Source organism: Dreissena polymorpha, chromosome 9 (genome assembly GCF_020536995.1).
Source record: "Dreissena polymorpha isolate Duluth1 chromosome 9, UMN_Dpol_1.0, whole genome shotgun sequence".
NCBI lineage: Eukaryota > Metazoa > Mollusca > Bivalvia > Myida > Dreissenidae > Dreissena > Dreissena polymorpha.
The window spans coordinates 1,157,596-1,171,046 of record NC_068363.1 but is presented as its reverse complement, the minus strand read 5'-3'; the positions used below and the strand labels follow the sequence as shown (position 1 = coordinate 1,171,046).

General features: G+C 36.5%; 1 protein-coding gene across 3 annotated transcripts in view; it reads right to left on the bottom strand.

The window, feature by feature from the left end:
• The window catches only part of LOC127844603 (kinesin-like protein KIF15), a 91,787-nt gene that overhangs the window by 20,046 nt on the left and 58,290 nt on the right, over window positions 1-13,451 (bottom strand). For 2 of the 3 annotated variants that reach the window (XM_052374996.1, XM_052374994.1), the window contains exons 21-28: window positions 10,814-10,944; window positions 9,413-9,490; window positions 8,193-8,309; window positions 7,724-7,804; window positions 5,401-5,571; window positions 4,701-4,907; window positions 1,378-1,455; window positions 946-993 (exon numbers count right to left, since the gene is read on the bottom strand). In XM_052374996.1, coding sequence (XP_052230956.1) covers window positions 946-993; window positions 1,378-1,455; window positions 4,701-4,907; window positions 5,401-5,571; window positions 7,724-7,804; window positions 8,193-8,309; window positions 9,413-9,490; window positions 10,814-10,944 — 911 coding nt within the window. The remainder of the gene's footprint in view (window positions 1-945; window positions 994-1,377; window positions 1,456-4,700; window positions 4,908-5,400; window positions 5,572-7,723; window positions 7,805-8,192; window positions 8,310-9,412; window positions 9,491-10,813; window positions 10,945-13,451) is intronic. The other variant, XM_052374995.1, reaches the window with a different exon arrangement.

Genomic DNA, 13,451 nt, shown 5'->3' with positions numbered 1-13,451 from the left:
GGGAGGTAATCAATTACTGAAAGATACAGGGGAGATAATCAACACTTGCAAGCTACAGGGGAAGGTATTCAATAACTGAAAGATACAGGGGGGGGGTAATCAATAACTGAAAGATACAGGGGAGGTAATCAACAATTGAAAGATACAGGGGAGGTAATCATCACTTGCAAGATACAGGGGAGGTAATCTACAAATGAAAGATACAGGAGAGGGAATCAACAACTGAAAGATACTGGGGAGGTAATCAACAACTGAAAGATACAGGGGAGGTAATCAACACTTGCAAGATACAGAGGAGGTAATCAACAACTGAAAGATACAGGAGAGGTAGTCAACAACTGAAAGATACTGGGGAGGTAATCAACAACTGAAAGATACAGGAGAGGTAATCAACACTTGCAAGATACCTGAGCGGTAATCAACAGCTGAAAGATACAGGGGAGGTAATCAACAACTGTTAGATACTAGGGAGGTTATAAACAATTGCAAGTTACAGGGGAGGCATAGAATATACACTACAAGGTCTTTAGCTTAAAACGCCTATGCAAACTGTCGGATTTTCGAAATGAACGAGATGCATGACTAAACAACAATATAATCGTTGATAAATTCATAAGTTTAATAATATTTTTTAATTTTAATCAATTTATATGATATTAATTTTAGCACTATTCAATAGAAATAATATGTGTTATTAAAGTAAATTATCAGCAACGAGCGTTTGTTTACATTGAAAGTGTGTGCAAACACTGGGCAGAATAACGACCTAGCAGTAGCACCAACTGACCAACCATCTAAAAAGTGGTCAGCTGAGAACAACTATGACCTGTCTATAGCGGTCACTTTGGTCATTTCCCTTGACCGACTGCTGATTTCAGGTTGGACTGTACTTTACATTTCAGGAGTTAAACAAATAATGATCACATTCTGCCCATCCTGACTCACCTGTACCTCTAGTCTCGATAGTTTGTCGCCAAGCTCCTCCTTCTCAGTCTGAAACATGCAACATCAATATCCTGCATTCTGATATTAGTCATTAAATAATGGTGGATCTAACCGTCAGATAAAAAAATACATTGAAACACTGTTGTTTTCCTTCGCGCTTTCAAACAAATTTCAATATTAACATCCAATTCAAAGTTGGATATAGTTAAGAATATGACATCAAACCATCATTTATTTACTGTAATATTGATTACATGAAATACTTGCTCATTCTACAGCATTTCCATGGCGTGTCGGTCAGAAATAAATAACAAATGTTCCTACAGACAACGAATCCTACACTAGTTTTGTACACAGGTGGACATAACTTATGTTGAGTCTTTCTGGCATGCTGTGAAATACAGTTGTTGTTGGTGTCATGTGTTCAGTTACCTCAAGGAACGAGATCTGTAACTTGAGCTGTGCACTCAGGGTTCTCTCATGGGCCAGCTCATCGGTCACTATCTCAATCTACAACAGATATGTTAATGTCAGTGTTGGCAACAAGCAATTTATTAGTAGGGTTTAACCCTTTACCACTTAGATACATATTTTCACTAATTTGTAGTCTCTTTGAAAATTATATTTAATTTAAGACCTTTCTTACTATATTCAAGTTTTAAAGGCTTCATTTCCAATCATTAGCTACTGATGAGCAGCAAACAGCAATATTTACATTCACTCTTAATTTTCTGTAGAAAGATTAACGAGTTCATTTTGCGTAACCCGTAAGCCGGCGATACCGCCTTCGAAGGCGGAGCAATGGTTTCAAGACGCTGACGCGTAGTTATACAGTGACCAGTACCGTGACCGCACTACTTTTGTAAATATAGTAACAAACATGGATAAACATTACCAGTTTGTTTACTTTTGTTTCTTTGATGTTTCATTTTAAACAAAAGCGAAATTGAAGAACAAATATAGAGAATACTAGGTTGGTGCCGAATAAAGCGAAGTTTATTTTGCGAGGCTTAGAAAAACGGAACCACGAGCCTTGGCGAGTGGTGCAGATTTTCGGGCCGAGCAAAATTATCTTCGCTTTATTCGGCACCGGCCTAGCATTCGATTCATTCGATCAATTTTCTGAATTGTAAATTATTTCTTAAATATATCACTGAACCAGCTTTCCGTATTTTATTTTCATCACTTGATTATGAAATTTATGAAGCATCTCGTGTGACATCATGTCGGTGATGAAACTTTTTAGGAAAACAATATGGACGTGGTGGATTGTTTACAGTTAAATATTTGTTTAAATTAAAGCACCGAACGAATCCAAAACGTATTTCGGATTGTGTGTTTGTCGTGCATAACACCTTAAGAACATACACTGGAAGTTGTAACTTTAATGTTATTAACATTGGAATAAAGATGCCATTGAGGTAAGCGTGTCGTTTAAACTAAATTTAGTTTTTTATGAGTCTATAACCCCTGTCAAAGCTTAAACAATGGCATTAATCTATTATACAGCACAGTTTCAGCTGCAATCCATGTTTTAATTTTCCAAATAATGTGCTAAGTGTAATAATAATTAATAGTAAAAACTTCAGAACTCCTTTTCTTCATGCAGGAATAATGAATAACAAAACCTTAAGGGGCGGGTAGTAGCTGTTCCTGAAACTAAGATTACAACATGTGTTGCCTCCCTAAAAGCATACAATTCTGGGCTGTTTTTTATGCTCGGATATGTTTTAATTGTTTCAAATCAAAGGACAAATATAAATATAAGGATTGATTCTCATGTTACGGGCTTTTATGTAGTATGAACGCTCAGGGCGAGTTTTGAAAATTTACCGAGAAACGCTAACTCGCCCTGAGCGTTCATACTGCATAAACGGACGAAAAATAAAAATCAAACCTTAATAAAACCTTAACAGACTGCAAGTTACTCAACAGACTGAGTTACTCGCAGGCTGTTCTGGTTTTATGCTGTTTGCACTTAGTCATTTTTACTTTGCTTCTGAGAGGGAAAGAGTTAAATATTCTGTTCTATATGTTTTACAATCCAGTAAACAAGAGCTGTCACCATGGTGATGAAGAATATATACAGCTATGCCTGGGATGAGCCATGGTTTATATCATACTTTACTTTTATCGACCATTATAATAGGTAAATATTCAATTTGAGACCAAATCATTGATACTTCCCTTGCATCAAGCATTAGAATAATTTATTATAACTTAATGTTACGATTTTTCCAGCAAAGAAATTATTTTCCACTTTAATAATGGTATTAAATGACAAAAGAATCTCCCAAATTCTATTTAACACTAATCTTTTAATTTTTAAATTTTATTTTAAAAATATGATAGAATGTACCAACAAGGGCCAACCTGTATTAAATTTTGCCCATTTAAAGGTCACAAAAACTTTGAGACTTCTTCAATATATTTTGAGACACAAACTTATAAATTAAACAAAACCTTTTGGGCATAAATAGTAACTTTTTCATGCATAATACAAAAATGAAACAGCATTAAACTTTGTTACCTTCCCAAGCAGGCAAAGTTTGCTCTTTTAACTCAAAATTTAACCAAGAATGTTGGAATTCTTAAATAATTTCCTTAAATGTGTGACACTAACAGCTTTTATTCATGTCAATAAACTTAATTGGTGGTTACTAATTTTATTAACAGGGCATGTCACACAACAATGTTTTACAATTAACAAATGGATATATGTTTGTTTGTTTTCATGCAGCAGATAATTAAATCTTAGAAACAATGAGATACTCTTCAATATGGAGAAAGACCTCTTAATACATTATTTCATATAAAACCCACTTGGAATCGGAAACGATATTCCCACTCTCAACTTAAGAGAAATTTTATTTTCATCCACTAAATCTTTGAGACACTTATATTTGTCCCCAATTTTTGTAGCATTTTGGAAGATTTCTCCACCAAATCTTTGCGCGCAACATAAATAACTACAACTCATATTTTGCACGTTTTTTTGGCTAGTTATCCAATAAAATCACAATTTTGGGGTTTTGCCATAATAATGCAGGTCTAGGTAAATTTGCAACTTTTATATCATTTAAGAGCTGTAATTCAAGGTTATCATTCTGACTAAGTTTTCACACAACTGATTCACAAATCTGGCCTCTAAAGTAGTAACAAGTTGTTTTTCAAATATTTGACCTTGTGACTTAGTTTGTGGACAAAACTGACCCAGATTAAAACTTGACCCAGCTATCGTCAATACAAACATTCTAACCAAGTTTCATCAAGCTTAAGTCATAAATATTACATCTTTTGCAGTTAGATTTTTTGTACATGTTTAACCTGGTGACCAAGGTTTAAGACATATGTTACTATGATTTAAACTTTTACTATATATTGCAAAGATAAATATTCTCAAGAAGTTTCATCAAGATTAGGTCATAGATGTAGCCTTTAGAGAGGTAACAAGGTTTTTTATTTAAGATTGACCTGGTGACCTAGTTTTTTTTATAAACATGACAGAGATTCACACTTTTCCTAGAAAATGTAAACATTAATCTTCTGACCAAGGTTCCTTAAGTCATAAATGAGGCCTCTAGACCGGTAACAAGGTAATGTTGTGGATCACACTGCACACCACAGGAGGCCAGACATGATCACAATATCTAACCTTGACCACTTTAGTGAGCTAAAAACATTAATGGAAACAAACACCTTTTTCTTAGCTGAACTACAAATTGGGAATATAATGACAAGAAAAACTGAATTACATTCACTTCCGACTGCTTGAGAGCTTCAATCTTCTTCTCTTCTGAGGCCTCCAACTGAGCCTTCAACTCTGATATCGAGGCTGACTGGTCGTCCACCGAGGTACGGTAGAATGTAACCTCCTCCTGGGAGGACGCCAGCTGCTGTCTTGTCTCCTCTAGACCATCCTCCGCTGCCTTCACCCGACTGAATAATTGGTTTATCTTCTCCTAATATGGGTGGGAAAATCATGAACAATAAAAACACCCTTACATTGCAACTGAACAACTGGTTGATTTTCTCCTCTTATGTTCAGAAAAACCCTAATAGTGATACCTATACATTTTTACACAACCTAGGAATACTTTTTTTTTGTTCATGCACATATTCTGAATTGTAAGAATATTAAAATAAGGAATACTTTTAAAAAAAAATATGAACAGTGGGATTTAGGAAAGACTTCAGAGACTGAAACATAATTACCCCTCACAGGGTTCACCAAAGCTTTTCACTCTAAAAATAAATACAACTTATAAAATTAAGCCCTATAGTAAAACTATATTTTACCAATAAATGGCCAAAATCAGAAGAAAGGAGAGAAAACTCAAAACTTTTAAGATTGAGATACTGGTACAATTAGATTTTTTATCATTTCTCAGGAGAAAACATTGGATTTCTAGCATAAAAAATCTGGTCTAAAATTTTAACTCAAGTCTAAAATACTTCAGCCTGGCGCATGTCTAACTCCAGGTGAGATATCTTGTCATCTTTCTCGTCTATGACTGCCTTCAGCTTGGTGACTGTGATCTGGGAGGCCTCCAGCATGTTCTTGGTGCCCTCGTACTCAGACTGCAGGGACTTGTTCTCCTCTATACGGTTGTACAGCTCCTGCTCCTGTACAAGATACCAGGTCATAATCACATTAGTGGCAACAGTACATTACATGGAAGTGAAATGTGTGTGACTATATGTGAGCCACGTTTTTTTTGAAAACTGGGCATATTTCAAGTGTGTTTAGTATTGTCCCAGATTAGACTGTGCTGCCTGCACAGCCTTAGCTGTGAGGACACTATACAATACTTCTCATTTTTATGCAATTTTTAATTTAAAGGAACTATCTTCTAAACAAACATCCAGTGTAGGCAGAAAGTAACGTGATTGTTGGGACAACACTTTAAGCACCTTCATTAATCCCAGTTTTCCCAAGCCCTTATCATTTCTATGGGTTTGATTTTGGAAGCACTACATGACAGGAAAATACCGTACCTGTATGACTGGATTCATCAAACATTCAATCTTATCATTACTTTAAATAAGCATTAAATCTAAGATTTATTTGTAAAGATTTCTCGCAAGAATGAAATCAGCTAAAAGGAAAAAAATCACACTCATGTATTTTGCAGAGAACTTTTTAACAAACATTCTACATGCTCTATAGTGTGTCGTCTTTTTTATTAAGTTACAAATGCAAACAAGTGGTACTTAGACCCTAATGCACATCCAAATAAACTCTTCTGAGCCGGTAATGTCTCACTATGAGAAGTAAGTAATACTGCCACGCCACCACCCCAGCAGCTTTTTGTAAAAGGAATGGAACCATTGTCTAACTTGGCTAAGATATCATAGAAGCAACTTTCTTATCAAGTTCTATTATGATTGGGCTAAAAATGACACTTCAAAGTATTCACAAGGTTTTAATTTCGCCATACAAAGAAAACAGGCGCAAACCCTTGCACCCATGTTTTCAACAGACCAGAACTTGCCTCAGATATCATAAAATCATATGCTGGGCGAAAGTTTCATTATTATGATTGGATAAAAATTATGAAATTTTTGCCAACTGCCCTGAATCAATTAAAAATTGGCCGAGATATCATAAGAATAAAAGTTTCTTAACAAGTTTCCTGAACATTAGCCCCCAAAAAGTGGAAAACAGTCTGACTCCTGGCCCATTTGTTTTTCTTGGACCACAACCATTTTTTAACTGTAACAATATATAATGAAAACAAATGTTCTGTGAACGTTCCATAATGATTTGATATTCAATATGAAATCTAGAGTGTTCACAACCTTCATTTTTTAAGTTGACCTTGTGACCTAGTTTTTATCACATGTAACCCAGTTTCAAACTTGGCAGATGTTTAAATGGGACAAATCTGACCAAGTTTCATGGAGAGTTGGCAATAAATTTGGCATCTAGAGTATCCACAAGGTAAAAATTGACGACAGAAGTCTGCCAACTTATGACAGACAACAAGTGATCACAAGAGCCCATCATAGGAGGATTATGCTCAGGGAAGCTAAAATGTTTTCAAATACACTGTGCTTGCTAAAACACAGACGACCTCCACCCCTTCCCAACTATAACACAGACAGTTCATTTTAATCATTTTCAAGTTAATATTGCATCAAAGTAAATGCAAATGAGAGGTAATGTGGTACATATCTATAGAGAGTTAATTTATTCTTAAATCATCATCCAACACACTTGATCGATAGTGTATATATAATTAACCTAAAAGCAATCAATACCCAAGCCATTTTTACTTCTGTAATTGCAATTTAATTTGGGTACACAAAGAATCTACCTTCTGAATTAGTTATAGCCCTACAGTAGGACAATATTAAGGTCGGAATGAGGTCGGGTGAGTTCAAAGATAATATAAATGCAAGCATAGAAGCTTGGTGGCAGGCAGTATTGATAAGAGACTAAACACATCCTTTTGGGTTAACTGAATTAGTCAAAGTGAAACAGTAGGTCAGTTTTAAGGTCATCGGCAAAAAAAAAAAAGGTTACTTTATTTTTAGTATTAACTTCTTCAATTTTTATTCAGACATTTAATCAGTTTCTACTTAAATTAAATATTCAATAAATAAAATCATTCTTTCTAGTCATTTACTTTTTATTATAAGAACTAATTCTAACCCAGTAATGTTAATCCCCATCTAGGAAACAGAATTTCCTCAAATACTGAAAGTCACATTATTTGCACTGGACATAATGCCTTAAGGTTGCATTCAAATTAGATCAAATTACTGCCATTACTTTTTCCTCCCCCTCTGCCTGGAGCTTCAATACAAGGGACTCCCTCTGTAGCCTTTCACAGTCCAGCCTCTGCTCCTGATCCTGTAAGATAACACCAGCCACCTGCAGCCATGCCAACCAATAACCCTCAAATGTTATGGTATTATAGCCACTTGTTTGATACATGCGGAATCCATTTAAAAGCTGTGAAAACTCTATAATAAAAAGATATCAACTCTAAAAGGAAAACTTTTATGAGAAAAAGAAGATCGAGTTCCAACACCAAGTAAGTTGTAGGTCCTATGGATATGTTGGTGACATGCAACTCACACTACAAGACCAGCGACATTTGAAAATGAAATGTGAGTTTTATGTCAGTCTTGTAAGGAGCTTATGAGACACTGTTTTCTAATGAGAGCACAAAACTGATAGCGGACAGCCTGGCTTTGCATGTGACATAAGACCCATTTTTGAATGAGGCGGCTAATACCTTTATTTGTTTCTCCAGTTTTTCAATGAGACTTGTTTTCTCTGCCTGTTGTTTCTCCAGGTTTTCATTGAACTGCTTGTGGAACTCTATTGTGGCCATATCATCCTCTTGTTTGTCCTGGATTTGCAAACAAAACAAGATGTCAAATACCCTTGTGACAATAAAGACGTTCTTTGAGAAGCTTTGGAAAAAACGTATTATTAAGGATTTTCAAAAATATAAACATATTATCTCCATATATAGTGATCCTTTCAAAGCCTGTATAAGAATGTAGCAGAACCATGCATTGATTCATGCAAGAAAGACTCTAGAGGGATATTAAGTTTTAGTCTGGGAAAAAAATGGGCAATTCTCCCTTGTAAACAGGGCTCGACATTAACTTTTGAAGCCACTTGTCCAGTCGGACAAGTAGACCATAATTTCACTTGTCCTGACCAAAAAGCAACTTGTCCTGTCCATTATATCTTATTCTGCTCAGTACTTGGCAAAATAATGAAATAATACAAAATGCTTAAATCATAAAGACTTGAATCGTTCAAAATACATGTAAACATAATTGTAGGCAATTTCAATACAAAAAGAACTGACTAAAATAACAGGAAAACTCAAGATTGATGATTTTTAAACATAATACAAAGCAGTAATACCTGACAAAAACTTGTGTGTTGCCAACATCAAACAGAAAATGTTAAAAGTGATGTATATGTACAGTACTTAACTGATGTTAAAAAAAAAAATCATTCTATACATAGAGAGAACGTCACTACGTTAATTGTCTGTAAGATCGGTGTGTACCGGTGTTGTAAAATGCATATTCTTTACAAGGGAGAATATTCTTGTTATCTTGGCAAAGAAAAAAATGTTAAGGGTTGCTTCCCTTGTGAACAGAACAGTGTAGTACATTTATCACATGGAACTATCGGAATATCTCGGGCTTCGATGATTAAACGTATACAAAATATACTCGGAAAAGTTGAGTGATATCTCCACAGAAATAATGGCTTTAAAGGCATTTTTTCTAAGTTATACAATTATAATGACCACTTGTCCCGTCGTACTAGCAAATTATTTATTTACTTGTCCGGACTAACAATTTGGTTGTCCCGGACAGTCGGACTACCTTTAATGTCGAGCCCTGGTAAACACTTGATGGCCATCCAAATATTGAAGACAAAACAAATAACAGGATATAGATGAACAAAAAATGTCTTAAGACTTACCAAGAGTAAAGTGTTTTCTTCTTTAAGCTTTTCTTCGGCCTTCATAGCATGTTGAAGTGCTATCTCGAACTCTGCAATCTGAAATACAGTGGTCAACATGCAGGGCTTTTTTCCTTTTTTAGTAAAGACCTTATTTAGGCCCCTTACCCCAAGAGAAAAGCCCTTACCCTTAGGAGAATTTCTCAAAATGATGCAATTTTTCAACCATTTCAAGCTTACTTTGGGAAATTTCTTCCCCTATTTCAGTTTTGTCTTTATTTTTCACCCAAAATGGAAGGCCAAGCTCGTTCACAAAATCTAGAGAAAAAAAACGTCCTGAAGTATAATGATGTCAACACATATCATACAGCACACATTGAATGATTCTGATGTATTTGGTACCTATCGTATCACATTTTCAATCAGTAAAATCATAGATTGTCAGTTATGGTGCTGTGTCTCAATCAGAATTACCCACAAACATTTTAAGTTAACATATTGGGCCCTTATAATTTAGTCCAAAAAAAGTTACAATGTTAAGCTGAACTGTGATGCGGGTGTGTTGATAGTGTTTATAGGTTATGTCCATGCCAGTATCATACCTTTGTTGCATGCAGTTTTGATATTTGCTGCAATGCCTCATTTTGGGTACACAAAGAATTTCTACCTTCTGAATTAGACATAGCCCTTATGTATGTCAATATCAAGGTCGGAATGAGATCGGGTGAGTTCAAAGATAATACAAGCAAATTCGTTGAATAGATAGCCCCTGCCAATATGCTTCTGGACACAAAAGTGTTATATTGACACTCAAAAAAGCATTTTTTCCAGATACAAAGGGCCATAACTCTGTTATTAACAAATGGTGTACAATGACATTTGGCGTGCATCATCCTCTTATCCATTTATATATACTCACACCAAGTTTCAATGAAATCCACCAAAGCACTTCCAAGATATGGCTCCTGACGGACGGACGGAGAGACGGACGAACGGACAACGCCAAAACAATATCCCTCCGCCTATGGCGGGGGATAATAAATGCAAGCATAGAAGCTTTGTAACAGGCAGTATTGTTTCGAGACAAAACGCTTCATTTTGGGTTAACTGAATTAGTCAAAGTAAAACACGGCAGGTCACTTTATTGTTTGTTGTACAAACTTCTGTTTCGATGCAGATGTCAAATCAGTCTCTATAAAAATCAAATATTCAAATCAGAAATTTCAATATGTATACTGAATAATTATCCAAATAGTTAAATATTTGTTCTATACAATATCTATCCTTAATTTAAAAACACTTGATCCAAATTTTGGCTGCTATTTGCCAGAGGTCGAAAACTAATTTTTACATGAGCAAACACATCTCATTTACAAAGAAATTCTTAAGAGAGATAAAAATCTTAAGATACAAATCACTCACCTTGGACGCTAGTAAGTCATATTTCTCCGTTCCTTCCATCTCTGCTGCCCGCAGTTTGTCTCTGAGCTCCCTTATCTCCCTGTCTGCCTGAAGCAACATCAGCTTCAGGTCCTCCTTCTCACCAGCAGCACCTGACAACAACGCAGAGGAACCAAGAGAATAACACCTGACAACAACACATGGGAATCAAGAGAATAACACCTTACAACACAGGGGAATCAATAGAATAACATCTGACAACAACACGTGGGAATCAATAGAATAACACCTGACAACACAGGGGAATCAGGAGAATAACACCTGACAACAACACAGCAGGGGAATCAAGAAAATAACAACTGACAACAACACAGAAGGGGAATCAAGAGAATAACACCTGACAACACAGGGGAATCAAAAGAATAACACCTGACAACAACACAGCAGGGGAATCAATAGAATAACACCTGACAACAACACAATGGAATCAAGATAATAACACCTGACAACAACACAGCAGGGGAATCAAGAGAATAACAACTGACAACAACACAGCATGGCAATCGAGAGAATAACACCTAACAACAACAGGGGAATCAGGAGTATAACACCTGATAACAACACAGCAGGGGAATCAAGAGAATAACACCTGACAAGAACACGTGGAAGAATAACACCTGACAACAACTCAGGGGAAAAAGGGAATAAAACCTGACAACAATTCAAAGGAATCAAGAGAATAACACCTGACAACAATGTAGAGGAATCAAGAGAATAACACCTGACAACAACACATGGGAATAAAGGGAATAACACCTGACAACACAGCAGGGGAATCAAGAGAATAACACCTGACAACAACACAGTAGGAGAATCAAGAGAATTACACCTGATAACACAGTGGAATCAATAGAATAACACCTGACAACAACACAGCAGGGAAATCAAGAGAATAACACCTGACAACAACACATGGGAATCAAGAGAATAACACCTGACAACAACACAGCAGGGGAATCAAGAGAATAACATCTGACAACAACAGCAGGGGAATCAAGAGAATAACACCTGACAACAACGCAGCAGGGGAATCAAGAGAATAACACCTGACAACACAGGGGAATCAATAGAATAACACCTGACAAAACAGGGGAATCAATAGATTAACACCTGACAACAACAGAGCAGGGGAATCAAGAGAATAACACCTGACAGCAACACAGCAGGGAAATCAAGCGAATAACACCTGACAACAACACCGCACGGGAATCAAGAGAATAACACCTGACAACAACACAGCAGGGGAATCAAGAGAATAACACCTGACAGCACAGATGAATCAAAAGAATAACATCTGACAACAACACAGCAAGGGAATCAAGAGAATAACACCTGACCATAACACAGGGGAATCAAGAGAACAACACCTGACCGCAACACAGGGGAATCAAGAGAATAACACCTTACAACACAGGGGAAGAAAGAGAACAAGACTATTGCCAAGCAGTATATGTCCCCTACCGGCTCCACCATTGTCAGAAATATACATATATTTATTTTTTTTGTTGCCATAGCAACCAGAATTTTTGACGTAGGAACAAAATGAAACTAGAGCTTTGTCACAGACGTGACGAATACCCCCACATGCCGCATCGACACAGAATATTTTGCATGTTGTCTTCACAAAAAACAGCAGACACAATGCTCAATGTTAAAAATGCACTAATTGACCCCCGTGACCTAGTTTTTGACCCGGTATGGCCCATGTTAGAACTTGACATACACATCATCTAGATACAATTTCTGGCCAAGTGTGGTGAAGATCAGATGAAAACTACTTGAATTAGACAGCGGACACCATGCTTAATGTTTAAAACGCACTAAGTGACCCCGTGACCGAGTTTTTGACCTGCCATGACCCATGTTCGAACTTGGCCTACACATCATCCAGATACAACTTCTGACCAAGTTTGGTGAAGCTTAGATGAAAACTACTTGAATTAGAGAGCGGACACCACGCTCAATGTTTAAAACGCACTAAGTGACCACGGGACCTAGTTTTTAACCCGACATGACCCATATTTGAACTTGACCTTGACATCATCAAGATACAACATCTGACCAAGTTTGGTGAAGATCTCATGAAAACAACTTGAATTAGAGAGCGGACACTTAATACAGACAGACCGACCGACAGACAAGCTCACTCCTATATACCCCCCTAAACTTCGATTGTGGGGGAATAATGACGTGCATAATGTCCTTATTGCCATCTATCCATGTTTCAAGTTTCATGAAAAATATTAAGAACTTTTAAAGTTATCACAGGATCCAGAAAAGTGTGACAAACTAACAGACTGACGAACACACAGACACACAGAGCGCAAACCATAAGTCCTCTCCGGTGAAACCAGTAGGGGACAAAAAAAACTGAAAACACAGGGGAATCAAGATGATATCACTTGACAACACAGGAGAATCAAGAGAATAACAACTGACAACACAGGGGAAAGAAGAGAATAAAAGCTGACAACACATCAGAATCAGGAGAATAACACCTGACATCAACACAGAGGAATCAAGAGAATAACACCTGACCAAAAACACAGGGGAATCAGGAGAATAACACCAGACAACAAAGGAGAATCAGGAGAATAAC